This window comes from Ixodes scapularis, unplaced genomic scaffold (genome assembly GCF_016920785.2).
Source record: "Ixodes scapularis isolate PalLabHiFi unplaced genomic scaffold, ASM1692078v2 PGA_scaffold6__148_contigs__length_123643588, whole genome shotgun sequence".
In the NCBI taxonomy this organism is placed as follows: Eukaryota; Metazoa; Arthropoda; class Arachnida; order Ixodida; family Ixodidae; genus Ixodes; species Ixodes scapularis.
Window position 1 is genome coordinate 103,906,661 of NW_024609881.1, and position 20,708 is coordinate 103,927,368.

Here is a 20,708-nt window from a genome sequence, read left to right on the forward strand (position 1 = left end):
CCAGTAATACTTTTCACGAATACGGGCCAGTGTCCGGCTGTATCCAAGGTGTCCGGACGTCGGGTCGTCGTGACATGCTTGAAAGATCTCCCCTCGAAGGTCGGTCGGTATTACCAGCAGCCACGGCGAGTTGTTGTTCCCGAAGTTCTCTTTGTAGAGTACACCTTGCCGAATGGTGAAGGTCGGCACGGCTCGTGAGAAAACACGGGGTACGGTACCGCCGCGCCCTTCCAGGTGCTCGATTAAGGCTCGCAGCTCCGGATCGTCTCGTTGACGTCGTGCCATGTCATCGGTGTTCACTGCCCCTAGAAAGCACTCGTCATCATCGTCGTCGCTGCTGCCGGAAGGTGTTTCGACAGGGGCCCTGGACAGGCAGTCAGCGTCGCTGTGCTTGTGTCCTGACTTGTAAACCACAGTCATGTTGAACTCTTGTAGCCGGAGGCTCCATCGAGCGAGGCGTCCTGACGGGTCCTTGAGGTTCGCAAGCCAGCAGAGCGAGTGGTGGTCCGTGACTACGCGGAACGGGCTTCCGTACAAGTACGGACGAAACTTCGTGATTGCCCAGACGACCGCAAGGCATTCTTTCTCAGTCGTGGAGTAATTTCTCTCTGCCTTGGACAGTGTCCGACTTGCATAGGCGATGACTCGTTCGGTGCCTTCTTGTACTTGAACTAGTACCGCGCCAAGTCCTGCGTTACTTGCGTCAGTGTGAATCTCGGTGTCCGCATCTTGATCGAAATGTCCAAGAACCGGAGGCGTCTGCAGTCGTCGCTTCAGCTCGTCGAATGCCTGCTGCTGTTCCACGGCCCATTCGAACCTCTCGGCGTCCTTCGTGAGGTTTGTGAGCGGTGCGGAAATCCGTGCGAAATCCCGAACGAAGCGACGATAGTAGGCGCAAAGTCCGAGGAATCTTCGCACGGCCTTTTTGTCTGTCGGCACTGGAAATGACGCGACGGCGCGAGTCTTCTCAGGGTCTGGGCGCACGCCTTTGTTGCTAACCACGTGACCTAGAAACTTCAGTTCGTCATAGGCGAACCGACACTTTGACGGCTTGAGGGTGAGTCCAGCGGTCCGTATGGCTTGAAGAACAGCTCGGAGTCGTCGCAAGTGCTCGTCGAAGTCGCTGGAAAACACCACGACGTCATCGAGGTAGACCAGACAGCTCTGCCACTTCAGTCCTGCCAGTACGGTGTCCATAACACGCTGGAAAGTTGCTGGCGCCGTACATAGTCCGAAGGGCATTACCTTGAACTCGTACAGCCCATCCGGCGTGACGAAAGCTGTCTTCTCTCGGTCCCGTTCGTCGACTTCGATCTGCCAGTAGCCGCTCTTCAGGTCCATCGATGAGAAGTATCGAGAGTGGCGCAGCCGGTCTAACGTGTCGTCGATTCGGGGGAGTGGGTAGACGTCTTTCTTCGTCACCGCGTTCAGCTGCCGGTAGTCCACGCAGAACCGAAGCGTTCCGTCCTTCTTCTTAACCAGTACGACTGGAGAGGCCCACGGACTGCTTGATGGCTGGATTATGTCGTCGTTCAGCATTTCTTGAACTTGCTCCTGGATCACCTCCCTTTCTTTAACGGAGACTCTGTACGGTGATCGATGCACAGGGCGCGCGTCGTCCTCGGTAATGATGCGGTGCTTCGCAACGGCTGTTTGGCGTACCTTCGACGACGTCGCAAAGCAGTCACGGTATTCGGCGAGGAGGTTCATCAGCTGCCGTCGTTTTGGGTCCGGAAGCTTAGAGGCGATGTCGAGTTGCGCTGGCGACGTACCGTCTTGCTGAGGTGGCGAGGATTCATCATTAATGGCGGCGATTTCGGCGGAGTTTCGGAGATCCTCGACGTGGCCAACGGCTGCACCTTTCGTGAGGTGTTGCGTTTCATTCCGGAAGTTCGTCACGAGGACCACAGTGCGGCCATCCTGAAGTTCAGCTACTCCTCGTGCGACGCCTATTCCTCTTCCCAGGAGCAACTGGAGGTTACCTTCCAGAAGAACTTCGCTACGGGTAGCTGCATCGGTCACGACAGGTACGACAACACTTGATCGCGGCGGCAGATTCACGTGGTCGGCAGCGACTCGGACGGCGGCTGACGCAGTTTGGAGTTTCTCTGAAGGCGGAACAGGTGTCCGCAGCGTCAATCTGTTTTCTCCAAGGTCGATGACGGCGCCGTATTCACACAAAAAGTCCATGCCGAGAATGACGTCTCTGGAACAGTCTTGTAGAATGACGAATTTCACAGGACACGTCTCGCCGTGAATTTCGACGCGAGCGGTGCACCTTCCGACAGGCGTGATGAGGTGTCCTCCGGCGGTTCGTATCTGCGGTCCATCCCACGGCGTCGTGACTTTTCGAAGGTGGCGAGAGAGCCTCCCACTCAATACTGAGTAGTCTGCCCCGGTGTCAACGAGTGCCGATGCGTTTTGGCCATCGATAACAACGTTTAGGTTGTTGGACACCGTTGCAGGCGCGTCGGTGCAATGCGGGGCGTCGAGAGAGTGGGAGCGCTCCGGCGTTCTTGGAGGCTGTTTGCTTCCGTCGTTTTCGGCAACGTCACCTCCAGGCGTTGCCGCACTCAGTTTTCCCGACGACGCAGTGGAGACAGGCTCTCTCGGCGGGATCGTGGCGCTGGGGAGGTTGAACGTCGTGGCGATGGGGAGCGGGCTTCACGGCGGAGTGACGACACTGGGGAGGGGGAACGTCGGAGGTACTCCTCGATGTCGTGAGGGCGTTCGCCGTACCTCGGGCGTGGGTCGTTCGGGTGGAACCCACGCAGGCCCATTTGCCGGTAGGGACAACGACGGTAGATATGGTCGGCCTCCCCGCAGTGGTAGCACAACGGGCGTCGATCGGCCGTCCTCCACACGTCGGTCTTTCGTGGAGCAGCTTGTTCTGGGCGGACGTACGCTCGATCTTCATGGCGTCGTGAATACTGCGGCGCTAGAGGTTCACGTCGAGGTGGCGCCGTATACGGGTGAGCAGGGGGCGGTGGTCGTCGGGTAGCTGCGGCGTAGCTCAGCTTCGGTGGTTCAGGAGCGGCGCTGGCGAGAACTTCGGGCTGCAGCGCCTGCTGAAGTTCTTCCCGGACAATCTCGGCGACTGAGGGCGTATCCAGGCTTGTGGCAGCAGGTAGCAACTTCTTCAACTCCTCCCGGACGGCTTCACGGATAAGGTCACGGATGTCGGGGAGGGTGGTGCCCAGGTCGGATGCAGATGTCGCTAGAGTAGTTACGCCAGGGTGTCGTTGGTAGTGTCTGGCGCGGGCTAGCAAGGCCCGTTCCATATTTGTCGCCTCCGTGATGAAGTCGTCGACTGTTGTTGGGGGATTCCGGATGAGACCGCCGAAAATCTCGCTTTTCACACCCCTCATCAGGTGGTGCAGATTCTTCTCCTCGGTAGCCTGAGGATCGGCGCGGGCGCTTAGGCGGAGAACATCCTCCACGAAGCCGGTGATGCTCTCGTTGGGGCCTTGAGTCCTGGTACGCAGTAAGTCTTCGGCTCTCTCTCGGCGGTGCTGGTTGACAAATGTCGCCTTCAGCTGGCTCTTGAAAATGTCCCAGGATGTCAATGAAGACTCGTGATTTTCATACCAGCTTCTGGCAGTACCCTCGAGCGAGAAATACACGTTTTGCAGCCGTTGCTCGTTGGTCCAGCTATTGTGGCGGGCGACGCGTTCGAATTGGTCGATCCAATCTTCAACGTCTTCGTGGAGTTCGCCGTGGAACGGAGCCGGTGTCCGAGGAGCGACGGGTAGGTAGACGACGGCAGGAGCGGCGGGGGCCTGCGACTGGTTGTCCATCGTCGTCTTCTTCGGCTTGGGTTTATCCAGGAGCAAACCGTACTCCGGATCCTCTCCCTTGGTGCGGCGGCTGGTCCGAGTTTCAGGTTCCGCGCTGAGTGGTCTTCTCAGCGAGCTTGGAGTCGGGCTTGCACTGCGGGTCCTGGGAGGGGAACGCTGCACGGGCATGCGGTACCCCGCACCTCCACCAGAATGTCACGGGTGGTGAGTCGTGACCAATAAACAAGAAATAAACAGAAATAAATAAACGTTTAATGTGGCGAACTTGTGCCAAAAATAAAGAAGGAAACAGAAGAAAGCAGAGCGTCGCGGGCGTCGAAGTCGGCGTGTCAGCAGAATCGAGCGCTGGGGCGAGACTGACTCGACAAGGTCGCGGGCGGCCTCTTATCTAGAGTGAGTCAGTATCTCGAAGATTCGGCGGAGAAGGTTCGAGCGTAGCGCGCTCGGGCGAGAATGAACAAGCACTTTCTAGAACAACAAAAACAGGGATGAACGATAGTTATGTCCGCAGCAAGAGTTGAACGAGAACTTTCTACAAGTCCGTGACCCTGCGCGCGGCAGTATTTGCGTCAACATTTACATCGTGTGTTGAGAATTCTGTTATCTGGCAACACTGATTACGCGCGGCCGGTGGTGCTTGGCTTTGTCTGCATGCGGGTGCCCCCGCGTCAACTTCCGCGCGAGCGTTCATAGCGCGTCGCGTGCCACGGTAGTGGCACGCCTACCAACGCGCACCGAAAGACGAGATGGTCAGAGGGCATTGTAGAATACTCCAGGCAGTGGAACCCACGTTTTCTTTTGTCGAAAAGAAGATCTGAGACTTGTGTCGAAAGCCTGTGCAGGAACAACACAATCTCTGCAAATACGGACACCCAACACACCCGCATCTGGTTGTGTTTCTCGTAGAGCGTCTCAAGAGCTTTTCATTTAGTGGGGCCCGCTCAGACGAGAAGATAACGAGGCGCTCTCCTGGCCTTCCTGTCCTACTTTCCTGAAGCGGGAGAAGGGAAGCGAGCTATCCTAACTACGAAAAGATCTGCTACAATCCGTCAGCAAACGCAGACCGCATCGTAAGAATGGGGCCCCCCGAGAGGCGGGGATTTAGTAATTTTTTTTATTTTGCAGCTTTACAAGCCATTTGAACCGATCCGATTAAACAAAGTTACAATAGGAAGGGGCCCCGTCTCCTCGCTCTGGTTTCCTCGCTGCGTACGTGGAGCCCGAAGATTTTTTATAGGGGGGCTTCTATATTAGGCATTTTAAAATAAATGGCCCGCTTCACTTTGTCTCGGAGGTCATCAGGCCCGGGGTACAGCACCTCCCTCACCCTTTCCCTCTATTAATTTAGCACTAACGTTATAGGGAAAAAAAACTCCGGAAGAACTCTGGAAGAACTCGGGTGTAATCCAAGATTAGAAAAGGAAGTTGCATCCCTCAGACTTCGATTTGTGCTGGAAACATAAGGCCACAATGAAGCTTCTCAGCTTGAAAGATGGCATGAGCCTATTGCTGATTCAAGCGAAATGGACACCTCCTGGCGGCTCGAGCAGAAAACTGTGGCGACAGGTTCGCTCGCCAGCCTTATCGAGCGAAAAAGAAATTCAAGGTTCTTGGCGATCTAAAGACGAAGTGACGAAAGAAGCTTCGAAACCACGTGATAAAAATCACTAATATAAAGGCATGCATTGGCGGCCATAGCTGCGTCCATGGCTGCTGATCTCGAGCTGGTGGAAAACTTCCAAAGTGCTTTTGCAATGTCCGTTCCACGCTATAAGATTCTCAGCACTAGCAGTCCATAAATAAGGAGTCAAGTGAAGGCCCCTTCTGTAAACCACCCAGCGAAGGGGAATCGGTGAGCGAAACCTCGAATTGCTGGCACACCAGGGGATCATGTTCAATCCTCATCCCTTCCCGTTTCGCTCTGAAAAGTTAATCCTACCGGCTTGCGGTAGGATGAATAAATGTATTACTACTGTGTGAAGCACTTTAAAAACCTTAGTCTATCTGTAGAACCGCAGTGGCAAAATTTGTCATCGACAGCGGAGGCACAAGACAATATTTGTGGCTGACTGACTTCGCGTTTTAGAAACATACACACAATACTTACGCATAGCAGAACGCTGAAGCACTGCGGGAACTACGCCAGCTTTGCCAACGTAGCATAAAAAAGTGGACGCCGAGTATACGGTGTCCAACACGAAGTAGGCCTATGCAGAAAACGGAACTTCCCATCAGCACAAATGAGTGTATCTTGGTGTATGAAGCATTAAAAAGAATCCGCTGGCTTCTCTAACAGAATTTTTCCAGAGATGTAACCCACATAGAAAGCAGATCACAAGATCCTTGCAGATAATCAGTGCCATCTGATGGCTGCAATATCAGGCTAACCTTGTATATTCTAATGACGGCTCGTACGTCAGCGACAGACGTACAAAAGCGACCGTATTCTAGGTCATATAGTTCGTCCTCTAATCGTTTTAATTTCAATGCTGACAAAATACCACGAGTTATCCAAGTTGCCAGACTTAACTCCGGAAAGTGTCTATTGTTGAGTGTGTTTTTCTTGAAAGTACTTTTAGTGTTTTTGTTTTCTCAATTAATGGTATTTATCTCAATTCATCCCAAGTCGAACGCGAGTGGCCTGGACTTCTGGGAGAACACGACCCCTGTGAGAAATGAGGGGAACCATTATTCGACCGAATTATTCACCAAAAAAGCCCAGTCTCTTATCAAGCATCACGATCCAGCAAAGGTACTCGTACAGAAATATAATCGAACGCGGTGAATATCGCTTCTATTTTCTATCAAGAAAAATCTAATTTTATCAATAAAGAAAAAGTTTTGAAGTACCGGGTGATTGGTAAAGGAGAACAATGTTTTTCCGCCCGCGTAAACAAACTACGTACCCAGATAGATGAAACTCCGTTAGAATGTGACGCTAGTGGTGGTGATATAGAGCGGGAAACGTGGAGAATGTGACGTTAACTGGATAAAAAATAAAAGGGAAGGAAAAAGTGTTTCATGAGCCGACGTCTAGTTAACGTTAATATCGTAAAAACCAGAAAGGATCACTGTAGGCAAATGTGCCAATCATATATACTAAAAAGAAAAAAAATCTCTCGGCAGCAAAAAATATAATATTGTTTTCTTCCGAGATTATTTTTTAAATGAAATCAATGCTACACCTGCCCACAGTAACATTTCGTTAGACAATATTAGGCTTCGATTGACTTTTATCTTTTGATCCAGGTAGCGTCATGTTCTCGAAGTGTCGAATTCTACCTCCACCGCCACAGTAAGGCATAGTCTGGTAAGGGCAATGTTGGCGGGAAAAAGTTCCTCTTTTTTAATGCCCATTATGGAAGTGACATGTCCCTCTAATATTGGCTTTGTAAAATGTTAAGACAATAATAGTTTGACTTTTGTGACACCCATTAGGCGTTACACGTGGCACATACAGTCCCACTTAAATTAACTTGACAGATGTGACCCTTTGTAAAGGCTATAATAGCCGAGTCCTGCTCTGAACATTGGCGTTACATTCAAGAACAGCAAGGAGATTGTTGCTCTCATATCGTTTTGCGAGAAGCACGTCGGCGCCTTATGATGTCCAATTATCTCAAGGGAGCCAGTGTTGAGAAATGCTTTCGAACCCGAAGTGCGAACTGCAAGGGTGCAAATAACCTAGTATTGTGCAAGCACTTAATCCCCGCGCACTTTGCGCTTTTGAAGCAAGACGGCATCACGGCCTCTTGCATTTGACACTTCGAGTACATTGAAAGAATATATATGCTGAAATTGCATATTAGCTCAGTCAAACAAAAGTATGAAGAAAACCATGCGTAAGAAACAAGTGTAATTGAAAGCCAAAAAAGAAAGAGTTTATTGAGCACGTTTAAGAAAATCAAACTTTTAATCACATTCATTTTGTTGTGTAATCCGAAATTCTGTTTGACAAGATTTTGTTGATTTAATGACATTACGTAAAAGAAGTTAAGGCTTTGTGGAACTAAAAGGGGTGCAATAGACAAAGCATGTCAGATGACAACAAGCATGTGCTTTTAATTTATGAGACATTTATGGTCAACTTCAGATAAAGCCAGATTTTGGCTTTCAAAAACAGCCGAAAGCTCACCTAAAGACCTTAGCCATCCATGGCTTGAACGCGGGTATTCCCACGCATAAACACGAAATACCTGTCGATGCGACATTTTCAGTTCCATTGGGAACACATAGCTGTCTCTCGTGAATTCTCTACAGCACTTCACGGTGCCGATGGCCGCGTACAACCCCTGGAATATCCGCTGATCTGAACATTAGCGCTAAACTCGCCGAGCGGTCGAAGCCAAGCCGAAATCGTTATTGATCGGAAGCACTCTTCCTTCCTCTGCGCTGATTCAAAAACGATGACGAGAAACCAGGTCCAAGAATCCGTCGCGCACCTTCTCGGGAGCAAATTCGTGGGCAAATCAAAGCGTTACCACCGACCCACCCTCCTCAAAGATGGACATCTTTCCACCCCTTTCAGTGTTGAAGCTGCACCGGGTCCTCCCGACCTCCTCTCCCCGGCCTCCGGCGTGACTCAAACTTTAAAATTTTACAGCTATTTATTTATTTATTTATTTACGAGCGAAGTTGTATACGGTTGGTTGGCCGTGTTTTTTTATGTTCGTCGACAGAACAGTAGTCGACTGAATAGTCGACAGAAAACCATCGGGTGCGAGTTCTCTTACATCATTTGGTATTGACACTTGTTTCAACGAGAAAACAACAAAACAAGTGTCAAAACCACATAACAGACGACAAGGCGCGCTCGAACAGTGCCAAGAACGTAGCGCTCCCCACATGCATTCACGGTAAAAATGGTGGCTGCAGAAGCTGCGGCGACAACGTCAGAGTACGAAGTGGGGAATGAAGTCCCTAGCCCCTCTAACCATGTGAAGCACTTATGCGTTTCACGACAAAGATTGCGGTAGCATAAGTTGCCTCGGCAATGGAAGCGTGCGAAGTCATTCAAGTAAAAAAAAAATTGGTACAGTGAATTTTACTTTTCCTTCGTCCATCATTTGGTATAGACCCTTCTGCTGTTTACGAACATGAACTGCCGCTTGCGTCCCAAACGACTTCCGGTTGTACCATCTTTGCAAGCCTGTTGAGCTTGCTTATGTCACCAGTGCTAGAAAGCGTAAATGCTACACGGACAACAAAGTTGGAGATTTAACAAGGGCCTTCGGCTGTAAAATATTTCATCTTGGAGGAGGCAAGTTTGTTCACAAGAATACTCGAAATATTTTAACAGACCTCGCACTCCTTCGTTCTTTTAGCGTTCACCTGGAGAATCGGTGGTTAAACGTTACATCTGCATTTCAAGCAGCGGCGTTAAGGTGACATTTGTTCATTCTTTTTTATAAACCGGAAGTTCTCTGGTACGTCAAAAACTGGAGCAGCACCTGGTGGTGTTAGCCGTAAAAAGGTATATAGTGCAGTGGGCAATCGTTGCAGGTGATACTACAACTTCGCCTTCACAGCGTGGTTTGGAACACCAACTTTTTTGTTATCTGATTTTAGTCGTTACTTGTTTTATAGAAGTTACGCTGTCAGCTTTAAACTATGTTGTAACGCGGATGGTATGGGGAGCTCTTAATGGCATGGCTACATGCGCTGTTGTAACGCTTAAGTGTTCTGAAGGAACTTGAAAAGGCGAGAATGCCACGACTACCTTCAGGGTCACTTTCTTGTCATGTCAAAATATAACCTATGTCATGCCTAAACCTTCTGTAGAAGTGACATTAGCCGTGACCTGACTACGAATGCACCGTCACACTTTCACGGAGTTTCAACTTTTTACTATGGATAGTTTATTTACGCAAAAAATACGTTCTTTTTTTTTTTTTTTTTTTTTTGAGAATGATGTCCAAAAACAGTTACAGGCATTTTTTTTATCACAGAAATAAACTCTGGATAGTCAAACGCTTACTCCCTGCCCAAATGTAAAGACATGAGTCATTTTCTAAAATGTTTAATGGTCGGCGACGAAGCTTTTGGACATACAGCACTGAAGAGGGCTGCGAGCCTAGAACGGGCCAAATTTTTTTATTTAAATTTTCAAAACATCATTGATGATTTTAAATAAGATAGTGGTTTTTTTCTGAAACTGGCGTCTGATTCGGACCGCTAGTGTGCAGGAAACTAAGCGTTCGATGATCCATAGATTATTTGTGCGGTAGAAAAAAAAAACGCTACATCTTTGTCGCGGTACTTTGAAATAAGTAACTGTAAAATATGAACTACTTTGTCCATCCACAGCCAATGTTCCTGTACTTGAGTCATCAGGCAGTGCACTGCGGAGATTACAAGGTGGAACTAGAAGCACCTGCTTTGGCTATTGCGCATTTTCCCTACATTAAGGAACTGAACAGATCAATACATGCAGGTAAATTTAAGATCACTTGTACATATGTATGTATAGATGTGTTTAGGCACTAAATTACCGACTATGAGATCTTCGTTTAAGGGAAGCCCTGTTCTGCTTTAAGGTTGTTTGTAACGGGAAAGAAAGAAATAATGATCTTTTAGAACTTTTGATGCTCGTCAAACTGTAACGTAAATACCTAGCTGAGTCAAATTGAACCACACGTAAATATCTACGCACAAGTTAAAACAAAACGGGAGCATGTAGCCTTAAGTATGTCTACTTTGTATATATATTAATGAAGTTCATTACTATCGGTATTACTGCAAGTAGTCAAGCCGAAATATGTCCAATCAAAGACTAAGCAATAAATGTGATTATTTGTAGTATTACTGCACGTAATCATGTAGAAATATATACAAACAAGGGCTAAGCAACGATGCAAGCAATCGAGCAGAAATGTGTCCAACCGAGGACTAAGCGAAAAAATATAGTGAGGCGGTGCAACTCCCAACATAAATTAACCACTTACAGCGTTGCAGCGTCTTCAAACCTCAAAAGGTGACCTGTATGTTTTTATTACGTTATCAAGTGTATAAAGTACCTTTCAGACAGAAGCTCTGCATGTTGCCCGATTCGCAAATCTTTCACATTGAGTAGAGACCGTTCTCAAATCGACCCTTTTTAAAAGTGCGCCGAAAAATGTAGCTGCTGCGCTAATTACCCGAGCTCCCCCCATCCCCTCTCCATTCCTTGGGCTAAGCACGTATTGGACACGAGGTTTACTTCATCATTCAGCGAGGACTCCGATCCAATCCTACACTCTATGCCCAAGAAATTGCGACCGCCAGCGTTGTTTGATGAGGTTTTAAAAAGCGTCCTTCATACTCGGGATCTTGCTGTGCGTTCAACCCCTGACATTCACAGAAATAACGCGTTTTTAAGTTACATACACAGGGAGTTGTTGTTGTTGTTGTTTTTTTCGTATCGAACATTGATTTTTTTTTTTTTTTAAGTAAAAGCCATGAAAGCTACAGAAATGCAGTCCCTGCAAGTGAGTTTTACGGCCCGGTGGACCGTCTTGTTTCATAAAAAATGGAACTAAAATGTGACTGATTAACGAAAATCCCACTTACTTTTTCGATTAAAGGTTTTATGGCAAACGTTTATATTGAAGGAATGGAGGTAATCAATGTTGAAGGCCACACCTGTTTTTTGTTTTTTTTTCTTTTAAATCGTGGATCGAAGACGCATTTAGAGTTATTCATTGTCAAATTTTGTTCTGAATATCTGTCAGTACCGAAACCACACGCTCGATGCCCGCCGGAAGGACAGCCCTCGTGAGACTCCCGAGGGTCACGTGTTAATGAGGAAACTTGCGTCACGTTGGCGGCACGGCGCGTCGGAGCTGAGAGTTGTCGGTGTTCCGTTACTGGAAAACTAAAGCGGTGATCCAACCTTAGCGGCCTCGACAAGTTGCTTTGAAAAGTCACTGAAAAAGTTTTTCTTTTTACTCATTTGGAAACGGCGAAATGTATCCATCCGAGACGTAAGCGAATAATTTAAAAGTGATACGTTCATCAGTTTGGGAAAGTGACGCTACGGACGCATCAGTTTTGTTCGTATGAAAAGCTAAGTTATTCGCGCGGAGAGCATACAATTCCAGATGTAATTCGAGCCTCTCCTAAACGTGCCAGAGTCGTAAATTGTGCTGTTCAGGACAACGGCTGCTTCTTGCTTTCGAGCTGCCTTTTGCTTTACGGTCTTCGACACTGGGGCGCTATTACAAGCTCCACTGTCCTATCGTCAGTATACCACAAAACTGTGCAGTGGCTTCTGCAATGGCTTCCCCGGTGGACTTCAGGTATTCAGTGACAAAATAGTGATCCTGGCACACGCTGAGTATAACGGCGATTCCCAACTGCCCACACGGCTGTGCGCTGCTCGCTTTCTGGGTCGTCGGGTTCTCGATCATGTTTAGTTTGCAAGCGTCTTCACGAAGTTTTACAAGACTGGTTCTGCACATCATATTAGGCGCAGAAAATCCTTTGTTATACGGCCACCTGGCCGTATAACTCAATTGCGCAGTCCGCAATTGTGAAGCTTTCACGCTTTTTTACAGCGCAGCTCTTAGGGGCCCGTTCCCGGCTTGAGCGGCGTCGGCGTCGCCGTCGGCGTCCGCGTAACCAAGGTCATCCCAAGGTCACGTGCCCCCAAGGTCATCTCAAGGTCACGTGACCCCACGTGACCCCCTAAAGGTCACGTGACCCCCAAGGTCACGTGACCCCTCGAGGTCACGTGACCCCTCCCAAGGTCATCTCAAGGTAACGTGACCCCAAGATGGCCCCACGTGACCCTTTGAAGGTCACGTGACCCCCAAGGTCGTGACCCCCAAGTCACGTGTCCCCTCTGAGGTCACGTGACCCCCGAGGTCACGTGGTCGCCTCCCCAAGGTCACGTGACCCCCGAGGTCACGTTACCCCAAAGGTCGCGTGACCCCTCTTAAGGTCATCTCAAGGTCACGTGACCCCAAGGTAACCCCCACGTGACCCCCCAGGTCACGTGACCCCTCTGAGGTCACGTGGGGAACACCTTGGGGTCACGTGACCTTGAGGTGACCCCATGTGACACCCAAGGTCACGTGACCCCCAGGTCACGCCTCGCCGAGGTCACGTGGCCCCCCTCCCCGAAGTCACGTGACACCCCCCCCCCCGAGGTCACGTGACCCCCCCCCGGAGCATATTAAAGAATGAGGGGAGGAGGAGGAGAAGGAGGAGGGGTCTACCCTCCCTTCAGTACCCTTCCCTCCTCCTCCTCAAGAGCTGCGCTCCAATTCGGCGTTACAGGGATTTGTAAACGGCTTTCACTTTTTTTTTCTTTTTTTATCAAATCTAGATTGGGCAACAAAAAAAAAAAGCCTCACCCTGTACACGAGAACTAAAGCCGCCCCGCAAAAACTGAACGTCTTTAAAGGAATACTACAACGAAATGTCGGCGCTTATTTCTTGGTCTAAACGTGTTCAAGGAAGCAGAATCGCATCGGAAACACCAATATCTTGTTGAAAAGGACACAAAAAGGAATTTTAAAACGAATTAAAGGGTTAGCAAAGGGCACCTGGTGGATGTCGCTAAAGCTTCGTTTGTAATGCCCGTATAGGAACCTTGACAGGTAGTGACGATGCCTGTCTCGCCTAGAGCTATACATGCCTTTAACCTGGCGTCATCCCGCCAAATCTCTGGTCACCACTAAGGTGCCTCCATGTTTCCGCTCCACTTTACGATGGCGCCAACTTCTTGTTACCCTTTCCCAGATCCTCTCCCACCGCCATTTTTTCCCACGTCTCATTTCGCTAAACGTAAACAACATTGAGTTGCTTTAGTCTCTAAACACCGGCAATACTGTGAGGCCACTTCCGTTTCCGTTCATAAGAGGAGTCGGAGGCTCAGCGGGATGGCGGTCGTCGTGGCTGTCGCTCTCTTCATTCGGGTGTTTCATATGTTGAAATAGCGAGCAGAAAGTGCGCGTTGCTTTTAGCGAAACGCGAGTTCCCGCGACAAAATGGAACGCAACAGACCGGCATTGACCGCCGAAACCTCGCCGTCGGAACGAAAGCGGTGGGCGCTCCCTAGCCCTATCCGAGGATTAGCGGCGTAGTGCGAGCGCACGACCCGCGAGTGTGACAAAATGCCCGACAAAAACGGCGGAGGTTGCCACGGTACCGAGGTAGGCAACACTGGTTTGTCGGCAACAGGTATCACAAACGTTGTCGCCACCCTAAACAGTGGAGCGGCGGAAACATGTAGGCACCCTAGTCACCACAAAGGGAAGGAGGAACTCTCCTCTTACTGGGACTAGCTTTTGTGTGTCTCAGACCTCGCTATTGTCCCTCTACAAGATTATAGAAGATTAACCGGTCACTCAAAACTCGTACAAAAGCAGCTTTGGTGTTCGTTGCGGTGGCCCGATCGCTGCAGTGCTTAGGCCGCTTTAGTGCTGAAACGGCTACGACATCCCGTCGACGTCAGGCTCGGCCCAGATTTGCTCGTCCCAAGACAATCTACGTCGCGATTGCACGGATGTCATGTGCTCTTCGGTGGTCGTTCTCCGAGCGCTTGCCAGAGTGGCCCGTTTATAACGAAAAATACAGCCATGGAGACTCGAAATACAAACGTGCGATTGTCATTTAGGGATATTGTGGATCGTATTCAGCCTATTTCTGAACACGACGGGAATATTTTAGATTTCATTAAATTATTCCTTCGATATGATGCCGGAGGTGATCATCATGATAATATGAGACGAACTTCTGCTGTTATTTCTTTTGTGATATGAAAAATTGAATCCAAGATCATTATTAGGCGCAGTGTACGAGCTGGATAAATCCGTTGGACTGGTGATGGAGGCGCTGAACAAGCGGGGCATGCTGAGTAACAGCATTGTGGTCTTCAGCACGGATAACGGAGGGCTTCCGTGGGGCGTGGAGCCCAACAGTGGCTACAACTGGCCTCTGAGGGGTTCCAAGGAAACGAACTGGGAAGGGGGCGTCAGAGGAGCCGCCTTCGTCTGGAGTCCTCTGCTGTTCAAGTCTGGACGTCTCTCGAACCAGATGATGCACATCACCGACTGGTTGCCAACACTCTATTCAGCAGCCGGTATGACAGAACTTACGTGTTTGTTTGTTTTTGCGACATTAAAGCTCCGTTGGGCGGTGGTAGGGGATTCCCCAAATTATTCGTTTGTTGTTTAGACAACCGGAGTTAAGTTTGCTAGAGTATGGCGACATTGCTACCCACAACACAGTACGACTGCTAGCCTTGGGTCAGTAACGTGCATGATGCTGATGTGATACACGTCAGCATGCCGGTATGTACGATGCTCATCTAGATCGAAAGTGGCAGGGGTGGGGATTGAACACAGGACCGTTGGGTTCTGCAGCGCGAGAATTCGATCTACGTGCTCTTAGCGGCAGTGCAGTAATAGACTCGTCCGCGAAGTGGGGCCAACTGTGCATTCACAGTGCATTGACAGAGGCACGTTAAACCGGATCCGACACAGGGCAAGCATATTCCAGGGTCGGCCTAGCGTATACTTTCGATAGTCGACTTTTTAAACCTCGCTACTAACATTCTTGTGGTTACGCTGCAAAAGACTAAGAGACCTGCCCGCCTTTCCAATTGCAAAGTTTACTTGCGCTGGCCATAAACCGTGTTCAGAAAATATCACACCTAATTAATTGGATGTTGATTGTGGTTGTGTTCTTACTGGTTCACTGTAAGAAAAATGCGCTGAAAAGTTTTATATTTTATTTTTAGTAAAGCTTACGTAAGCGCACTTACTAACATGTAGGGAGATTCTATTCTCCGTACACCATATCTCAACGCATCTAAGGACACTCGCCGCCTTGTGGAATCTGTTTCACTAGACACTCTACTATACAAAACGCAATCATACGTGAACAGACGTATTCAAGATTAAACTTCATAACAAATATTATTCATATTAATAATTAGAAAAAGATGTGGACACAGGCACTCCAGACGTAATAGAGACCTCGAGCATGCTCCATTTACTACAACCTGTTGTCTTCTTGAAATTAAGCAATCCCTGAACCAGTTAGCCACAGCAGTATCAATATTTAAACCTTCAAGTTTTTGAGTAGCACGTAGTGTGACACAGTGACGAACGCCTTTAAAATTTAAAAAAATCCTCAAAACCTGACGTCTGTTATCAAGTTCGGTAGAGACATCATAATAAAATTCAATCGGTTGTGTCGTACATCAGAAACTTTTTTTCTAAATCTGTGCTGCGAATCGTTTAAAAACCCAGTCATACTAAGATACTTTATTAAAGCTCAGTACAAGATATGTTAAAGTCATTTACACCAAACTGATGTAAGTTAGATTGGCCTATAGTTCGACAGATTAAATTTTTATTCGCTTTTGAAAACGGGCGCCACATTCGCAACCATCGAATCATTAAGTAGTTTAACTCCTTAAAGCGATTTTGTGTGGATTACAAATTACTTTGCCACTTCGCTAGAACAACGCTTCACTACTCTAGGCGAAATTGCATCAGGGCTAGGGGCGTTCCATTCAGCAATATTACAAAGCAAATTGACAATACCACTGACAGAAAGACAAGCTGTTCTATTACTGCATGCTGATCGCCGATAATTCGCCGGAAGACAAATTTATCTGAGCAAAAAACTGACTTAGAAACATTCATGTCGTATTACACCTGAGACTGCGGTGGAAGAAATCGGCCGGGACGTTTGAGACGTTCTCTGTGTCTGTTCCTCCTACTGAAAGTTCTTCCGATTTCTTCCACCGCAGTCTCAGGTGTAATACGACATGATTAGCTACCACCAGCTCGCCTGCACTCTCACCGTCTTTTCACTATTAGAAACATTGTTCAATACAATGGCTTTATCCTAATCATTTTTCACTGGTGTTTTTTTCATGCAGCAAGTTGGGAAGACCTACTTTATCTTTGATCGAACACCATTTTATATACTAGCAAAACCTATTTTTGTTTTTATATTGAAAGTGCAGTTAAACATGAGAAAATCTTTTTTTGACAAACATTCAATTTTTGTTAGTAGAGCAATGTTAGATACCTTGGCTTCTGGAAATTATTCGCCGATTTATTTCTGCACTACTGCGGGTATGCTCTCAATCACTTACGAATCGTACGAATGAGATTGCAAGTGATCCATGGCTTTTCCCTTTTTTTCAGCTCGCTGAGAGTCTTTAAGGCCAAGAATCCTTTCCTTGAATACTAACCATAATTCATTAACGATTAATTTCTCGGTTAAACACTCCAAAGACAAAAAGAAACGATTCTCTAGTTCAGCGGAGATTTTCGTAAAATCTCCCTTCTTGAATAACACCGTTTCGAGACTCATTACATTTAAGAAAACAAGCAGGCGCAGTGGAGTTTGCAACGATTGTATCGTGATTACTAATACCAAGTATAACAGATACGTTAAAGACAATATCAGGAGTGTTACAAAATAATAAATGAAGAAGGTTACACCCACGAGTCGGTTTGGGGACGTTTTGGAGAAAGCCAAGTGTATTCGTCGCAACTTTCATTTTGAAGTATACACTGCTACCGGTGTCAATAATAGGTTTAGTTCCGCATGAGTTTGAAATAAATACCGATAAAACCCGATAGGCCGCCTCGGTGGCTCCGAGGCAAAGCGCCGTTTTACAGACCGTCGTGGGTTCGAATCCCGGCCGAGGCGCCCGCGATCTGGCGGAAACATGTTGCTTAAAGGGTGCTTTGTAACTGAGATTTGGACAGCAAGTCAAAGGTCCCCAGGTGGCCAAAGTAATCCCATTCTTTACGGGGCGTGCCAGATCTCCCCACTTTTGTTTGGCACGTAAAACACCCGAATTCAAAAAAGGTGATAAACTGTTTAGAGGTTTCCTTGGAAAAAAAAAAAATACTAAACTCTACGGGCAGAATATCTTTATCTAGAACCTTATCATGTGTTCACCGGGAACACAGTTTTCTACCTGCTTCTTTCATTGGAACCACACTTTTTGTCTCGTTTTTTTTTTGCGTATAGGTACAAGGTCGTTTTCCTAATATTCGAGTTGCAAATATTCACAACAAAGGAGCCTCTCAGGCTGTGTGCAATTAGACTAGTATTGTAGGATTATCACGATATACTTGATTAAAAAAATATAATGGCGTGTAATAAGCTGGTGTTGTTAAGAACCTAATACAGGTTTCATTGAGTTAACTTATTGGTGGCCATCTTTTTCACTGCGCATCCAGGAGACCGACCAAAATATTAATCATCAACGTCACGCGACACGGTTGCTTCGAAACCAGTGTTGTTTGTAAATCTTGATTCATAGTTCAACGGATTTCAGGAGGAAATGTGTCAACGCTCGGCAACATCGACGGCAAGGACATGTGGAAGGCCCTATCTGAAGACCTGGAATCCCCTCGGCAAGAGGTCCTCATTAACATTGATCCAATAGAAAACAGCTCGGCGCTGATTGTCGGGCGACACAAGGTAGTCCTGGGATCCTTCAACGAAGGGTCGCACGACATGCGCATGAAGGCCCCTGGAGGCTCTCGTCCCGTGGATGGTCTAGACCAGATGATGCTATCGTCTCGAACCGGAAAAGTGCTGAAAGATTTCTACAACGTCCGCCAGCTCACAGTTAGGCCTAACTGGCGCAATGAAGCCGTCGTGAGGTGCGACCGGTACGCCCCCCCGAACAACTTCGTAGCTGCCAGTCCTCCTTACTACTTTGACCTTGAACATGATCCCTGCGAGCTGAACAACTTGGCGGCTTCCAACGTGACGGTGAGTGCGCAAACTAAAAATGTTTACTTCGGAATTGAAACACTGCCGTTGCAAGCGAGGGAGTGCACCAAATTTAAACACAAATAAATACGCACACCATAATTCAAATATTCGCGAAAAATTATGCGCATAAAAATATTCTAGTTCACTTTAGATTAGACTAGAAGCATAAAGAATTGCAGATTTTACCATACACCGAGGAGAAAAAATGCACGTAGGTAGGAAAGATGTGTCGCCTTGTCGGTCGGTCCCTCTGTTTATCCTTTCAGTAAAGTGTAGTTCCAACAACGTGGCCACATTCTGAACTTAGCCATCACTACGCACCACAAAAATGCATTACAAGTATAGAGTAATCAACAAATCCTAAATTATACATCTCAATCGGTACCAACTATTTAGGTAAATTAGAAATGGGGCAGTGGTCGCGGTGTATAAATATTGAAATTGTATTCACTTGAAAATTGCTGCAAGTAAAAAAGGTATCCCGCAAAATAAAACGGTGATTAATAATAATATTAGTGATACCAATATTCTTCTTATTATTATTAATATTATTATTAATATTGCGTATTTTATGGGCCGAAAAACAACCACGCGGGTCTTCACCTTGTCGCACACAAGAAGATAAAAAGAAGAAACACAACATACGCACAGCATCAAATCTACAAAGTAACATGACTACAAATAGTGGGCACACTTCACACAAAATGTAACACAGTTTCAAGTTTCAGCTGGACTATCCAAGTCCCGGCGTAAAACTGAAAGATCCGTCCAAATTTCGAAACTATAGAATGCGATTCTATTAAATGAGATTCGGATACGTGACGGAACGGTGGTTAGAGTTAAGACATGAATTGAATGTAAAAGTGAGTAAAATTTCTGGTAACGCGACAAAGAACATAAAAATCGGAAGAATTCCGAAGTAGGTTAGCACCAATCCAATCATTTACCACACTGGAAAAAAAAAATCATATCACACTTCAATGTTTTATTTCACGAAGACCAAAGTAAAACATTATTAACAAGATATTTATAATCATAATAAAAGCGACGATGAAAGTTTCTGTCATATACAATGCGTATCCCTCTTTTTTGAAACGATTAAATGCTGAAAGACTGTGTGCGTGTTGGAGAATTCCTAACCACTGAGGCAAATTTACGTCGTGAACTAACTAAAGCACAAAATAAACAGAACATTTATACCAAGGTGTTTGAATTTTTTTAGATATACGAGATATAATACCAAAGGTTTTCATCACACGGCCAACAATAAAAGAAACATGAGGAATGAATGACAACGCGCCATCAAGTCACACACCGAGATCTTTCGTTACAGTCACGCGTTCAATTGAAGTGCTTCCCAAAGAGCAAGTAAAATGCATAACAGCGTGTCGTCTGCTCAAAGAGGGAACCTTATTTTTGGTACGATTAAGGAGCAAATTATTCGCCGAAGACCATTGCAGTATGTTCTTCACGTCGTGCCGAAGAGCATTGCAATCAAAAGGAGTGGCAACGAGCATAAAATTCTTAATATCATCCGCAAACAGTAAGAGCTCAGCTTTTTTAAGACATGAGGCCATATCGTTAAAAAAAAATATATCAGAAAGAGAGGAGGCCCAAGAGTAGAGCCCTGGGGGGCATCTGAGGTTCAGCAAAATAGTTTGGAATGTGCACTAAAAATTCGAACATGACCCGTACGATATGACATATAGTTTTGAAACCAGAGAAGTAGTTTAGAACAACGACAGTATAACTATAACTTTTGGAGCCATAGCTCATGATCAACGTATCGAATGCTTTAGACATTTCTATATAAATAGCATCTGCCTCTACCCTGTTCTTAACCAATGGTGCAGCGAAGTTAAAAAAGGAGCACTAGTTGGTTTCAACTTCTGGCACTTTATTGAAAGAGTATAAATATAAGGTTTTATTATTCTTAAGTCTGGTCGGCATTGTAACAAGATATTAAACATAATTTCTTCCTCAGCACTTTATTTAGTTAACGTAACTTAGTATATTTGTTTTTTCTTCTGCGCGTCAGCCATGGTAGACGCGAGGTATTAAAGCGAAACAAAGATGGTGTATTAATAAAATATAAGAAAAAACGAAAAGTGGGCGATGTACGATAAAATAAAATTACATTGTGATAAGGGCTGAATTTTGACGGCAATA

General features: G+C 46.7%; 1 protein-coding gene across 1 annotated transcript in view; it reads left to right on the forward strand.

The window, feature by feature from the left end:
- The window catches only part of LOC8042382 (arylsulfatase B), a 35,738-nt gene that overhangs the window by 7,246 nt on the left and 7,784 nt on the right, over window positions 1-20,708 (forward strand). The window contains exons 5-8 of the mRNA XM_002415452.3: window positions 6,424-6,549; window positions 10,104-10,230; window positions 14,569-14,862; window positions 18,094-18,536. Of these exons, the coding sequence (XP_002415497.3) occupies window positions 6,424-6,549; window positions 10,104-10,230; window positions 14,569-14,862; window positions 18,094-18,536 (990 nt within the window). The remainder of the gene's footprint in view (window positions 1-6,423; window positions 6,550-10,103; window positions 10,231-14,568; window positions 14,863-18,093; window positions 18,537-20,708) is intronic.